This window comes from Saccostrea echinata, unplaced genomic scaffold (genome assembly GCF_033153115.1).
Source record: "Saccostrea echinata isolate AGI-Se365-2 ecotype Australia unplaced genomic scaffold, CSIRO_AGI_Sech_v1 ptg000056l, whole genome shotgun sequence".
NCBI lineage: Eukaryota > Metazoa > Mollusca > Bivalvia > Ostreida > Ostreidae > Saccostrea > Saccostrea echinata.
Window position 1 is genome coordinate 16,146,070 of NW_026889805.1, and position 15,601 is coordinate 16,161,670.

Genomic DNA, 15,601 nt, shown 5'->3' on the forward strand with positions numbered 1-15,601 from the left:
CAAGTATTTGAGGATTTTTCTTCAAACTTCATTTAATATTCAATTGTATTTCTTAAAAATTCTTCCCAACTCCTTAATTTACTGCAAACAAAATGTATGCAAATGATATTTCATGAGCTTTCTTGAGAATTCAATGAAGATTGGACTAACTTTCATTTTTTGTTGTTGAACTAGTCATAAGGATTGTACAAAAATGTTGAAATTAAAATTGTCCTGCATATTTGCTGAGAGTCTGTCATGCTACTGTCAAATCATCAAGACAGCACATAACACTTATTCTTCACAGAAGGAAATCAGAGTTAAGCAGGCCTATTGTGGTTGTATTCTTTATTTTATTTGGTGACACTAGAATTGTCATAACAATCATATAAAGGTGTAACAATAAAAATCATGAGACTTGGTGAAACATTTACACACTACAATAAGAAAAAAGGAAAAAGGGGGATAAAAATCACATACCAATATTTCACATACAATCACAGATTGATCAACACCTCCCACACAATATCATCACCTCGCATATTCTGTAATCAGTAATGCTGAAAGGTTCATGTTAAGAATATGAATAAAAAACAAAAATAACTGTTCTTTTACACAGTGAAGAAAAATACAATCCATTACTAGGGACATATCCTAAAAAATAATCATATTTTTATTCATATGCCAAAAATTCTCGTAAAATACACTTACACAATGTTATTTTAATAGCACTTTTCTCATTAACCTTACTGCACTTATTTATATACCTCGCCAGGGGCATATATGTGTCCCTGACCTCGCCAGTCTCTTTATATATGTTTATTTTACAAAAAAGTTCCTTCAAATTCCAATAAACCGCATAATGCTCATTATATGTTATCATTCCATCAATATTTTTAAAATAGAAAAGTGTGAATATTTTTATCACATTCAAACCCAGGCTGATCTTGATTCATGTTTATTCATTTTCTTTTTTCAAATACTTTTTGACAAATACATATAAATATAACAGACATGACTGAATGCACTCATACACATTAATAGGATTCTTTTTAGGAAATTTATGTAAACATAGGAGATCATTATATTCAAAATTTTTAGAAACATATGACCTATTTTCCAGCTGTTCGAACAAAAAAATTCAAATAAAACATTTTAAAAAGAAACGTTCATATAAATTGAATTTATACCGGTAAATTGATTCTCAATACCAGTAAATATACATTTGGTACATAAAAAAAAAATTAAAAAATTAACATTAAGAAGATCAATCAATTTCCAGATGTTTTTAAAAGTTTGTTTCAAAGACATTCAATCAATACTACTTTACTACATTATAGAAACTCAGTTCTTAATATAAGAAATCTAAATAAATATAACAATGCTTCTAGATATATGAATTAATATCATTCAAAAATCTTCTAAATACAATCATTTATAGTAAGCTAGATAATCAGTGATAAGTGATTCATAACATATTTCAAATATTAGATTAAAAAGTTTTAAAAAGTTATTCACAACATATTTCAAATATTGATTAAAAAGTTTAAAGAAGTTATTTATCTTATGAATTCCAGAATTATACAAGTATATAAAGCATAAAAAGGATTTTATAATGATTTGAAAATCATGATATATCACATTTGTACAACATGTATTGATCATACATAAACTGTGAAATCACTAGTTTTCATGAAGGTTTTTTATCATTGTTTTTTGTTGAATTAAGAGACACACAAAATGAAGTACTTTGAAAATGTTAAAATTTCAAACTTGTTCAGCTGTATCATATTTAAGGAATAACTGTCTAGTTTTTTGGTTTAATGATGTGATCAAGCAATTGACTAGCGTGATAATTAAAATATTGGTTATGGGGTGTTCAAGTAAACGCCGAAGGCATTTATGCATAAAATTTCACAGTATGTTCATTTCTTTTAATGTATGGACATATGACTAACTGTAACTTAACACTAAAACAAAATCATGATTTAATCTACTTGAAAATCTCAAATGACATTTATATGTACATTTTGAGTGTATTGGAAGCATCATTATTTGATTATAAGGTCATGAATGAAAATGTGGTTACAATATGTGACACGACTTTCTGTCTACTACACAGTATATCATTCAACACGTAGCATTTTTCATTTTTTCAATGAATGTATTTAAATCACTGCCTGGCACGATTTAAGGCAAGTAATACTGGAGGATTGGAACTCATTAAAAAAAAAAACAGCAAACTTTTAACACAAACAGTACAAGACTTTCACAATTTATGAAATAGTAGGCTGTTGTCTCTTTCTGAATTAAGTTATGTACTCTTAAAAAGATATATGTACTCTAAAAAGACATGTGTACTCTAAAAAAGACACTTTCTTTTAATTTACAGGTTTTAATTTATTAAAAAAGACAAGGAAAATACTTTAACATGTATTCTGAGCTGTTGCCATGAGTATACAGTGAAGCCTTCTGTCTGTGCTACAATCTAGTTATTGTAGTACTACAGTCTGCGTAAAGCAAGTAGCACCTTGTAATGTTGATCAGCAACATTGATAATGGCTGTGAGGATTCCTCATTGATGAACAACCATGTTCTATATTTGGTCATTTGGATTTACCAATCAAAAATCATCTTTCTCATCAAAACACAATCAATCAGTCAAACAGGATGATTGGTTGTTTATGCATGAAATTTTCTCCTGGATAATATTTTTTTGTTTGACTAGAATGAAAATATTTCTTTATTCTCACTTAACCGGTTCTTGCTTTTGTGTTTTCTCAAGTTCCTTTTGTTTCATTTCAAACTTTTTAGATTTGCCTTCAAAACATTCACCCAAGAAGTCTTCCAAACTTTCAAATAAATGTTTCCTTGTGTTTCCCCCTCGCAAACCATGCTGTTGATCAGTGTAAACCTGTAACAACATCATCAAGAGTAGAGAAGGAATGAAATCTAGGACCAATTCAGAGAATGCTGCAGGAAGTTAACTACATGTATTCATTTGTTTTTCAGACTTTTGTCTAAATAACATTACAGACAACTGGTATTAGTAATTTCTTCAAGAAATTTATAGTTTGTTACAAAATCGCAAGAGGCATCAGTGTTGTAAATTAACACTGGTAGCTCTTATATCAAATCAAAAGATTTTAAAAAGTTAATAAACATTTATAATTGAATACTATAAAGCTTCTTTACCTGTAATCTGAAGAAAACATCCTTTTCTACTAGAGCTTTTATAAACTGGGCAGAGTTTTGGAAGTGTACATTATCTACAATAGGCCAAATAAGGAACTTAGTTACTGTTGATGGAAAATACTATTTTGGTAAGAAATTTCATAAGACTTGCAGTGTGTTGAATAGAATCAATACATTATACGTTTTCCTAGGATTGAATGCACATATCCTTTTCATCGTATATTTATAGTATGTTTATAAGAGACCTTTATTTTATCAATATATAGAACACATCAGTTTAAAAACAAATGTTTCACAGTTCAAAACCTACCATCTCCTGTCCCATGGACCAGCATGTACTTGATATGTTTAAAATTTCCTGCATACTGTGACACATTAGAGGACTGCAAAATTATCAAATATTACGTAAGATTCTATATTTCTTCAATAGCTTTACCAAGATAATACAATATACTATTGATTGTTGCTTTTATATTATCTGTGTATCTTGACTTAAGACCTTTGAATGAGATTGCTTTCGTCCATTCTTATAATCTTCATTAAAAAATGTATCAAACGTATAATAATTTCTTTTCTCAGGTACCTTGTATCCTAGAACATTATCATGTGGCATACCCATGTATCTTTCCGTGTACACAGAGTCTGGAATTATATGACAAAATTTAACTTGATTTAAATCCATTCAATAAAGAAAAACAGTGAAACTGATGACAGTCTATCTAACTTAAAAATGATGTACTTTATCTTCAGAGGAACTGAAGATTACATTTTTTATCATTATTATTATTATTTATATGCATTTAGTTTCAAAATTTTTTTTAGAAATCTTGAAATATTTACCATAGTAATGCCAATCAGTGACAGGTGCTACTGAAATACCACACTCAAACAGACCATTTCCTCGACCAATCACAGATGCTGTTGTATAACCACCATAAGACTGCAACGGTAAAACAAAATTATTAGCTGCAAAAGAATTAGTGAAAGGCTTCAAAAAACCACATTTAAATGAAATGATATTTACTTACCCATCCCCATATAGCTTTCTTGCTGGATTCCACATACGAGATATCATTTAAATACCTTAAAATTGAAAAAAAAAAAAGCATGTACACATCAAGATTTGTAATCTTTCTAGGTTCATGTAAAAACAGTATTTACAACCATACAGAGCATGGTCAGCATTCCTTGTTGCTCCTTCTGAACATAATAGAACTTGATTACAATTAAAACATACTAATAGGCATGAACAAGGTCAATGTCTAATAGTTTATATAGTACAAAATAATGGACTGATTGAATTTATCATAGTAAGGTATAAAGTTTTGAAGCAGAATAGGCACAGCTTAGACACGGCTAAGGCACGGAACCTGTACAGGTTTTTAAAAAGCCGTAAGGGTTCTGAATACCCAGCATATAGGCACAGAATCTGTGTCCAAGGGAGATGATTTCTAACTTATAAGATTTGGATGATTGTGAGGCAGGTTTTGCTTCAATTACATGTATTCATTTCTCAAGGGTTTTATAGAGCATGCTCATTCATAACTTCATTTGTTCAAATCAAACTGGAGGGAATTATGATCATGAGCTAGCTTGTGTCTTTTTTTACTCTAATTAACAGATACATACACATATTTTTTTTAGCCTCATACATGTATATTTCAAACTCAGAATTCTTAAACTAGTCATATAAACAATATAAAGCATTGTAAAGTTTTGTTTCAGTCTCCATTTTGGCATCTACAGTCAAATCAGGAGATTCTCTAAGATCCTGAATTACAGAGGAATACACAGATCCTGTGACTCCACATATGGTATGTCACAAAGATTTTTTTGACACGGGTTCCCAAATTTGTGTCTCCATATATGGAAAATGACTCATGTTTCTGGCATGGGTTTTCAGAATCCTTGAGTTTATATAAAGAAACTAGAATGGGTTTTGTAATACTGTGTGATCCAATTTTGATCAAATATCCCGTGCCTTGACAACTTTTTGGCAGTGCTTTCTATATACATATTTCACATCTGAGCAGGATTGCTACAGTCACAGGTTTCTAGAGGCTGAATCCGTACCTGTGCCATGTCTAAACTGCCCAGACCATTTCATTATGGGGACATTATAATGGATTTTGCCCATCCATCAATGTTTGCTATTCTCATATTTAAAATGTATTCATAGATATCAATTATTGAAATCAGTCTAAGAGAACTTCAGTTTTTACTTTGCAAGTTAAATGATCAGAAAGCTGTTGAGATAAAATTCATGAAAAAGTCTGCTTCACCTTCCAGCTGTAATGGTGTCATCTATCTCAGCAGTTCCCAGGCTTTTGTAAATGCTATGAAGCCATTTTTGTCCCCTTCCTGAGCTGCCACGACCATCAGTATAGGCCACGATGTAGTTCTTTGAGCTTACCAAGAAATCTTCCCAGCCAAGCTGGAACTTGTAGGTCACTTTCTGCGAGTCTGGTCCACCATATCTGGTAGGTGGACAAATATCTGATCAATTTTAGTGGACAGAGAATGCACTTGTTAAAGAGCACTGTTGATTCAAGGTTAAAATACTTACACACTAAGAAGTAGAGGATATGTGTAGTGTTGTTTTGTGTCCAGAATGGGGGGTAGCAACATTTTTGCATACATGTCTGTTGAGAAAATAAGACAGTTTTACTTATGTACATCAATTAAAAAACTGAAAGTTAATGTGAAGCAAAGAAAATCCCAGAAGCCTGAGTGTATACTTACATTCTTTGTCATTTATAGGAATCTCAACATACTTAGCAACTGGAAGAGCTTTATTAGCCAGCTTCTGTTTCAAATGGTCATTATTTTCAAATGTGATTTCTGAAATTTAGAGCAAAACATGTTTTGTGTAAAAGTGAGAAGCTAATGTCAGAGTTTTTTTTTTTTTTTTGAAATATTTATGGAAATTATTTATACTTCCAAAACTACAATGTATATCCTTTTTCAAGAAAAAAAAACATTTTTTTAATCATAAGTTACAGATAACAATGTAAATCTTCAATTATAATCCTAGCATTAATCTGCAAAATTCCTACTATTTAGTCAGTGTGTTAGTTAATTAATTACAACTCATCATGGGAACCAATGGCCCTTAGCTGGCCAAGATTTCTTTACTGTAGACATACATTTTCCTCATGGGATTAATTTCCGCTATGTAGGTGGTCACAATTTTTCCAAGTAAATTTGTCCCAGCAGTAAGAAATCCATGTAATTTTCTACTTAAAGATTGAACAAAAATAATGATCCTGCACGAAATTATGACCCAGTGGAAAAATGTACACCTACAGTATTCTAACAATATCATGTTACAATCTAGCAACATATGGTTATAACTTATTATAACAAACTTATGCACTCAATTCAATATTATTGTACACTTTTATTCTTTATGTATAGATTACAGTGTAAGAGACATGCAGGTTTCTGAATTTGAACAATACACAACTTTTTATGTGCATATATATAGTGGATGTTGAGAACCGCCTTGTGTTTGAAGATAGCAAACTGCATAATACAGATGCATATAAAAAAATCAATTAAAAAAAAAACTTTTATATCAATTTTGTGCCGCAGCTGCTGCAGTTAAATAATGAGTGCAGTAAATTGACAAATGCTAATTACAAGTGGATTCCTTTGTTTGGAATGGAATCAGTGTACTGTGGAATCATCATTGTTTGTGGGGGATCAATGTTCGTGGATTTCGTGGGTAACCCTTACCCACGAATTTACATCCCCACGAACATTTTTTGTTAACGTACTGATTAATTCAATCTACCAAATAAACGAGCTGCCCACGAAATTACATCCCCACGAACCAAGAAAATTTTGCTTGCCCACGAACATTGACCCCCACGAATTTAAATGATTCCACAGTATTTTTACTGGTGACTGTGTGGAGAAAAATTCAATGTTTAAAACCAGTTTAAGGGGCTCTCTAGTCAGTTATTGGTTCATCTTTTCTTAACAATAAGATCTATATGAAGAAACATCTGGGTGTTATATTGATGAAAAAATAAGAACATTCAACCCGAGTTTTTAATATCTAATTTACACAGGTGCTGAAAATATAGATCTGCTGTGTAATATTTTCATGTAGTGAAATACTGGATCCTTATAAAATATCAACATAAAAATATCATAACCATGATAAAAAGCAGAAATTTTGCCCAAAGGTTTTCACTCTTACTAAAATTAATTCACAGAAGATAAAGAAGGGAAATTAAAAAAAAATTATACATGTACGAATTTTGACTACAGAGCTCCTCTGACCAGTAATCAAATAACAGGTGTTTTTTTTTTTTCAAACTTACCAGTTGTGTTGTCATCTGAATTGTTGTAGATTTTACACATTTTTTAAGTTGATTTTTTGCCATTCATACATATACATGTAAATACTCTCAGTTCAATAAAGCATGATGACTTACTGATAGAACATTGTTATATCAAGCTAAATTAAGTGCTCACATTTTGGTTATAATTAGAAGTTAGTTTACACTTGTAAGAGCATCTCTGCTAGCCAAGGGTTTCTGATCCGCTACTCTCCTCACAAACCCTATAGGTTTCATGTGGAGAGTAGAAACCATTGGCTAACAAAGATGTTGTAAGAGTTATTTAAACCTGTTCTGATTTTGATTGGTGCTTATAATCACACTAAAAGTTAGTACACCAGGTAATTGTGGTTTTGATTGCTTGCATTCATTTGCACCAGTTCAGCTTCACAAAATATGTCGATATACACTTGAATGAATATAAAAACATTTTAATGATGAACATTTCAAGATGGCTACCTATTGAGGATTTCGTTGACTTGAGGACATAAAATGGCACTGAGGGCCCCAGACATCCCAGAACATAGTACTTTGCTGAGTGGCTAAAGCTGGCTGACACGTACTGGCAGTCAGGGTTATAGTCACACGTGATACAGGTTGCCTGCATGGAATTGTCAGTTATCCTTGTACTCACACTGCAATTCAGATGGAAAGCTACATAGAACATTTTTCATTAATTTGAAGATTTGGAGCCTATATATAGGTATTAACCTTCGACTGATAATCTGATTTTCATGTAAATCTTTTGAAAACTCAAACAGGGACAGCAAAATATTAATGGGATCAATAACACAATCATCATTTGCAGGGAATTCTCAGAACACTTTCATGGCACCTACATCTTGGTACAATTTATGAGAATCTGGGGCCTGTTTTACAAAAGAACTTACAACTAAGACCAAAATTTAATTCTGCTTATAACTTTTCAATTTACATTATATTAAAAATGTTTTTAAACTTTTTGAAAGGAATGTAGTAAGATATTTTTACGGTAGCAATTTTAAACAGAATAATTGATTTTGCAAAATTTTACAATCGACTAAAGTTTTTGGTCTTAGTCGTAAGTAAGTTCTATTGTAAAACAGGCCCCAGAAAATTATTTCATGTAATAACCTGTAGAGGTGTCTCTTTCTTGAGTCTCCATTTGGAACTCCAATGAAGTACAGAATTTCACTATCAGCATCCAAGCCTACAATCTGCATTACATCTGACGTTCCTCCTGTTCGGAATTTCTTTTGTGCGAGAGGAGGATCGAGCTGTAGATTTATGAAAAGACACTATGACAGTCTATGTCAACAAATGATTCTTTATATTGGATAAATATGACAATATTGGATACATAGCTTAACTTTACATGATTGTTGTGCTTAAGCTAGCATCTCAATAGCAAATGAAATAGCAGCAAAACTGAGAATTTATTTTGAAACAGCAAAATATTTCCTTAAATTTATCTATACATGTATTGTAGTACAAATGTATCTATATATATTGCAAATAGAAATTAAGAAATTACCTTGGGATTATAACTACAGTGTATCTATGAAACACAGTAGGGATTTATAAGCTAGTTAGCTGATTTAAAACATTGAAAGCCAAACTCTAATGACAATGTGTTAAAAAAGAAAAAAAAACTAAACTTAATAAAATTAACTTAATGAACTAGCTGAAGTGATAGCAAGAAAAGCAAAAAAGCTTAAGATATCATGTGGTATTATATGGCATTAGAACATTACAAAAAAAAATCTGTTTATAAATAGTAAATACAAATAGGGAATTATGAAAATGAAACATTCTCCTATAGACATTAACTTCTACTGATTTTTTTTACTTGTATAAGTACCTAGTCATTAAATTTATTGATTCACTAATTAAATTATAAATTTTTAGTTTGAAATCAAATTCCCTGTTACATGTATGTTTTAAAATATTTCAGGCAAAAATCTTTTAAATTATAAAGGTGTACACATTAATCCTTCTAAATACACTAGGTTAAACATTATTTCAATTGACCAATGTTGGAATCTATACATGTATCAGTATGTATAAGATCAGTTAATTAAAAGTATTGTTTATTGTATCAGTATATATAAGATCATCAGTTAAAGTATTGTTATAAGAGATAGCAAGAGGTTGGTTCTTTCTTAATGGTCTGGTGTCAGGGAACCTGAACTTTCGACTAAGACCAAAATGTAATGTGAATAATTTCCTTCCTTACATTAATTTGAAAAGGATACATGTACCATTATTTTCAAAGAGTTTTGACAAGATATTTTTACAGAATTAACAATTTTGTAAGATTTTACATTCAGCTAAAGTTTTTGGTCTTTGTCGTACGTAAGTTCTAAGACCCTTCTAAGAATCTTGCAAATACCCTATAAATTATACTCTTTTAATCATGTCCACTAAAGTTAGTCATGATAAGACTTTTGAAGTGATTTATACTACCTGGAACTCCCTTTCATATATAATAATTTTTAAAAATAAATTTTACATCATATTTTTCATACAAGTCATTAGAACAGTACAAATATCAGACTTTTTTCACAGTGATTATACATATACATGTAGAATATTTCAATACCTGTATTAAAGTAATATTGTAAGAATATTCTATAAAAGAAGACAAGATTAGTTAACAACAGAAAAAGTACAGAACCAAAATACGAAACTGTGACTACAAAAACAAACCTTGTTCATGTTACTCACGGAGGCTTCTACCATCTGGACCTGCTTAAATGAGCCCAATTCCGATTCTTGTCTGGGAAAAATCATATAATACCAGTCTGCCTTAGGACTAACTCGAGGTGAAGTGTACTATTGGAGTATATAAAATCTTAGTAAGTTAAATACAAAACAAAAATTACCTCAGAAGTATATCCTAATTGCAACTTTATTTTATATACATGTGAATATATATGAACTATTGAACTTGCATTGTAATAATATGTATATATCATGATTGAAATTTACAAATTAATGAATTGATCAATGAAACAAAGTTTAAGAATGAAATGTGTTCACTGACCAGATCAATCCAACCTCCCCTACTCTCTTCTTCTTGATTCTGAAAATTGATCATGTGAATAAAACCTTAATTATTATTAATCCTTTTAGTTCTGAAACCAGAAATACAGCAGTGTGGGAATAAAATTCACTAAAAAGATTATGAAGAGTATTCTCCCTTATATATTGAAGCTGCATGTAAACAATACTACAGAGGATATTGTTTCAGAGGTCAATATCACTTGCCTTTTTGCATTTTCCATCCATTGCACTACATATTGTCAGGATAGTTTTATTCTGGGCACGATTTAACCATGATATTAGAACATAATCATTGTTGATCCAAGTAACCGTTGTGAAATAATGGTCTCTGAAATTCAGCACTTATTTTATTAAAACTTATTTTAAAGAAATCCCTAAAGTAAAGGAATTGACTCTCAGTAAAATATGAAAGAAAATAATGGGAGAAGAAAACTCTGAAATTCAATTTAGGCTATCATAAAGCACTAAGCAGTGAGGAAAACCATCCTCAACAAGTCACAAAGGTGAGAAAATGTGCTCACTATTAAATCTAGCTAAAACTTTGAAGTAATGGAACTTACTTATTTTTAAAATCCTCAGGGGGTTTCAAGATGAATGTCTGGTTACTTGTTCCAAGCATTCTTATTTTCAGTGTAAATGTTGGATTTGCATATCCGGGCTGTAAATAAATACCATATATCACTTTATTAATTCAGAGCAAGTACATTCTTTTGGGAAAACATATACTGTTGGAGACAAAATATATGTAACTACCTTTTTGTTGATAAAAATAGTAAAACCAAATTCATAGTCATTGGCTGTACATAGATTGAAACAAGAGGCCCCTGGGCCACAATACTCACCTTAACACTTTAATCACATTGCTCTAACTGATATGTTGAAGTCTCATTTATTGTGGCTCTAACCTTAGATAGAGACTTTATGTAAAGATAAAACCCTAAACAAATCAATTTGCATTACAAATGGATTCTTATATTTTAATAGCCCTCATCAGTATGTAGAAAAAGATTTTATTAAAGTAATTCCTAACTATAAACCTCAATCATGGACTGATCATACCCCCATGCTGGATCACGAGTTTTACTAACTTGAATATACGCCACAGTACTTGAGAATGCCTATCTTTTTCTTTACCATGGGAATATCATGATTTCAGCCCAATTTCATGGTGAAATATGAAAAACACTGACACATTGTTTTAAAACAAAACAAGTTATAATTAAAGTGTGCACTCATAAATTCATATAAATTTTAATTATTTCATCATAACTGTGTTGTTCTTCACTATACTCATTTGATAAAAAAAAAAATCTAGAATCCTTGTAGCCCAAGTTTTTTTGGAGGGTGGGGGTGGGGTGGGGTGTAAATTTAGCTGACAAAGACTAAGTGGTTCTCTCAAAAAAGAAAGAAAGGAAAATGTCAAATGTATAATATACCATAAAAACTAGATACAGACACTTACAAAATGAAATGCAAATACTATACACGTTCATATCCTGGAAACATATTGATCAGAAAGTCCTGTGAGCCTGAGTTGAACACAAATCACATTTGTTATAATCAATTTTTTTTTTCAGCATTTAGATAATATAAATATCAATTTTTAAAATAATGTCTTAAATTTCACTACAGCTAAACTTGTCTATAAATGGACTTTAATGTTTGAGTACCTTTGGGTAATAAATTTTCATGTTTGTTCCATATGCGTCTTCCATAGAGCCGTAATAAGGGTAGTAATACGGCCTAACAACAGAGTCATTAAAGACGGCATAAAGGATTTTGTCACCAGAGGGAGACCACCAGATAGCATTGTCAGAAGATATAATCTCCTCTGGAAAATAAAAACAGTTAGGAGGAAAGTCAAGCAATAAGATCAAGAAATGACACTCATTCTTAAGGTCTCCTGTCGAAAATAAACAAATATTAGAACAACCAAACTGCTAAAAACATAAATACTAAACTTTCTTAATATGTTTTTCTTCCATTTTTCAGTTCTTGTGGGGATTGATTGTGATGAGGCATCATGGCTATAGACACATTTCAGATTTCTGTTTACCTTCATAAACCCAGTCAGGGACTCCATTAAATATTTCTCCTGTGCCTGGATCTTCAGCTATCAACACTGGAGTGGCATTCTGGTCCCATGGATTAGCCAGATAGAATATCGAGTTGTGATGAACAAAAACCTAAATGGAAGATTGTGACTTTACATTCATACTAATCTTTTTCACTTGTAAAATTCAAGTACATCAGTTAACTTAACAATTAATGCATAATGCTCATCTCTAGATTAATCTTTTGAATATTTTACGTGTACATAAATTGATGTATTCAAAATTTAGTGCAATCACTGGGTATAGGGTGATTAGTGTAATCATGAATTAGCGCTACACACATTCGCGCATTATAATGTTTTTATAAATGATTTTTTAATGGTATTCATAAATTAGTGCATTGTTGTCCGTGCCAAAGCCCGAAAATATGAAGCCTGTTTTTTTAAGTACACATACTGTATGCTCTTCTTAGTGCTTAAAGTTCATGTGCATCAATAACATCATGTTCTATTATGTGCCACTAATCGCAATTACTCATGCCAAAGTAGTACTTACCACACTATGCCCCTTTGGTGACCAGCTGACATATTGGTATCTCTCTCCAACTGGATTAAAGTCTCGTATTTCTCTATCAGAAGACAAATTTTCAGAGATATCAATTGAAAACAATAAGATCTATAATGCTACATCATAAAAGTCTGATAAAAACAGTGTACCTTGTTTTCAATTCTAGTATTTTGTATTTGCTTTTCTTTGAATGTCTGTAAATCTACAAAAAAAAAGTCATGATTTTTAAATTCATCATGCATTTGTATTGTTATAATGAAGAGGAATTATTTCTATCTATGGCTGTCTATTTTTTTTCTCTATGATTCAATAAAATTTGCCCATAATAAAACTGCAAAATATTCCAATCGTCTTTCTCCTTAATTTTTATTTGACAATGAAAGATCTTTAAAAATTTGAAAATTCAAACATAAAGGTTTCATACCAACCACTGAAAGATTGAATTGCAATCAAAATCAAGCCAATTTTTTCATATGATAATGTTTTTCAATAGAGTGCAACATATAAAAACTCCAGAAAATCAAGTATTAAAATAAGAGATGTAGATTGAACTCACCCCCTGGACTTCATAAGGCAGCAGGACAAACATCTGATCAGCTGAGATGTGATATTCTCCAGTGTTTAGCTCTCTCTGCAATAAATTAAAGTTACATACTGCCCTTTACTAGAATCCCTGAAAATCCACGCTTATATTTTTCTTTATCATAAACTACTTCTAATTCTCTGTATTTAAATCATTTTAATAGTTAAACTTGAAGCAAGATGTCTTAATTTATTTTAAGTGACAATTTACAATATCTTACAAATGTTGAATTGTCTAGAAGTTCCGTTGTCACGTTGGAAGTACAATTGTAAAGTAAGACAGAACCTTCTTCATTTCTGTACACAAAGGAATCATCTAAATGGAAAGAAAACAGAATACTGAGCATTTAAAATTCAATATAATTCTTAAAACCAAAAGTCTCTGATGAGACTGTAGCTCTACTGGTTTCTATGCATAATAGTGGAAGAGTAAAGTTGCACCTAGATGGACTTATAACAATTTTTTTGTTTTACATTCACAGAATTATGTATCCAAATGTTCTAAACTGGTGACAAGTGTTATTGAAATTGAATTGAAACTATAGGAGGAGGGGTATTTTGAAAGAATTTCACAAAAATTTCTATTCTTAATCACCTTGGAAACAATGTGCATGTTCATTGAAATCATTTATGGTAATTAAGAAATCTATTTTCAGTTTTTTAATGAACCTGATGCTTTTGTCACAGGCATATTTCACAAAGTGCATTACACAGTTCATCGAAATCAAAACTAATATATATAGAATTGTGTACTTGGTGAAGTCTATTATATGTATGCCAAGTTTCATTGAAAACAAATAAAACTGTAGATTGATCACTGTTTGTTATCTTCACATTTTACATGCAGAAGCATTATAAAAGAATTTTACAAAAAAAAATTAATATACGAAAATCAGACTACAACTCTAGAAAGAGAAGCATTTTGAAAGAATGGATCTGCACTGCATAAGGTGACATGATTTGCAAATGTCATAAAAGCCTTACTGAATAGCTTTACTATAGAAATAAAATTCAATGTGCATTAGTTTACTTCGCATTGACTGTCGTGTGAACACAAATTAATTTGCATTATTTTATGCGAATTGAATATTTAATGTGCATTCGTGTGAACAGGGCATTGAATTTCATTAAGAAATTATGCAGATGCAAACTTCTTTCCATAAAAATCAACTATCGGAAGACTGTAGAGGAATCAACATCAGAGAAAACCTTCTGGAATTACAGCACTGTTCTCTGTGGCAATGTTTAGTGCCAGTCAACAAAACTCTATCTCTGTGTCTACAGGGTTATCGCGCGGATCTGTTCACCTATGTGTAAACCTCATTATAAAAAAAGAAGCAGAAACATATGTTCTTACAGCTATGCCGATATCATAATTAATTAGAAATCCAGACTCTAGTTATTACACGGTAATGCACCTCAGAGAGAAAAACAAAAATAACTTGTTAGCTAGGAGTCTAAGACAAGGTTGCTATTTTCATGGTAAAAAAAATATACTGAAGAAAACCGCAGATGTAGGTTGTTCAACAACAAAATTAAGCTTCGTACTAGCTTCTTTATTAGGGATCAAACATTCGCATTAACCAAAATAATTTAAGCTATTTCCTGAGTGAAAAAGATTTGTAGGGGATTTTGCAAAAACCGGAAATTCTACAAAATATTGCAAATCATGCATACTTTGGTAAGAACAATATATTGATTGTACATGGTTGTGAAGCACTTATAAACCATCAGTTGTGACAACATTCACATCCAACTCTTCTATGCTCACTAAGCACAAGTAAATGTAAATTTCTATCACTACATACCATATCTACAAAGTTTGAGGAA

At 31.0% G+C, this 15,601-nt stretch overlaps 1 protein-coding gene across 12 annotated transcripts in view; it reads right to left on the minus strand.

Annotated features, from left to right (window-relative positions):
- Positions 1 to 2,717: 2,717 nt before the first annotated feature.
- The window catches only part of LOC133173036 (dipeptidyl peptidase 4-like), a 119,200-nt gene continuing 106,316 nt past the window's right edge, over positions 2,718 to 15,601 (minus strand). For all 12 annotated transcript variants that reach the window (XM_061307931.1, XM_061307930.1, XM_061307936.1 and 9 more), the window contains 21 exons: positions 13,993 to 14,087; positions 13,746 to 13,820; positions 13,339 to 13,391; positions 13,178 to 13,250; positions 12,625 to 12,754; positions 12,239 to 12,399; positions 11,129 to 11,226; positions 10,773 to 10,896; positions 10,549 to 10,587; positions 10,212 to 10,337; positions 8,637 to 8,779; positions 7,983 to 8,158; positions 5,917 to 6,015; positions 5,741 to 5,816; positions 5,457 to 5,651; positions 4,203 to 4,257; positions 4,015 to 4,114; positions 3,758 to 3,816; positions 3,485 to 3,557; positions 3,175 to 3,248; positions 2,718 to 2,893 (listed from right to left, as the gene is read on the minus strand). In XM_061307931.1, the coding sequence (XP_061163915.1) occupies positions 2,729 to 2,893; positions 3,175 to 3,248; positions 3,485 to 3,557; positions 3,758 to 3,816; positions 4,015 to 4,114; positions 4,203 to 4,257; positions 5,457 to 5,651; positions 5,741 to 5,816; positions 5,917 to 6,015; positions 7,983 to 8,158; positions 8,637 to 8,779; positions 10,212 to 10,337; positions 10,549 to 10,587; positions 10,773 to 10,896; positions 11,129 to 11,226; positions 12,239 to 12,399; positions 12,625 to 12,754; positions 13,178 to 13,250; positions 13,339 to 13,391; positions 13,746 to 13,820; positions 13,993 to 14,087 (2,189 nt within the window). In that variant the 3' untranslated portion in view covers positions 2,718 to 2,728. The remainder of the gene's footprint in view (positions 2,894 to 3,174; positions 3,249 to 3,484; positions 3,558 to 3,757; positions 3,817 to 4,014; positions 4,115 to 4,202; positions 4,258 to 5,456; positions 5,652 to 5,740; positions 5,817 to 5,916; positions 6,016 to 7,982; positions 8,159 to 8,636; positions 8,780 to 10,211; positions 10,338 to 10,548; positions 10,588 to 10,772; positions 10,897 to 11,128; positions 11,227 to 12,238; positions 12,400 to 12,624; positions 12,755 to 13,177; positions 13,251 to 13,338; positions 13,392 to 13,745; positions 13,821 to 13,992; positions 14,088 to 15,601) is intronic.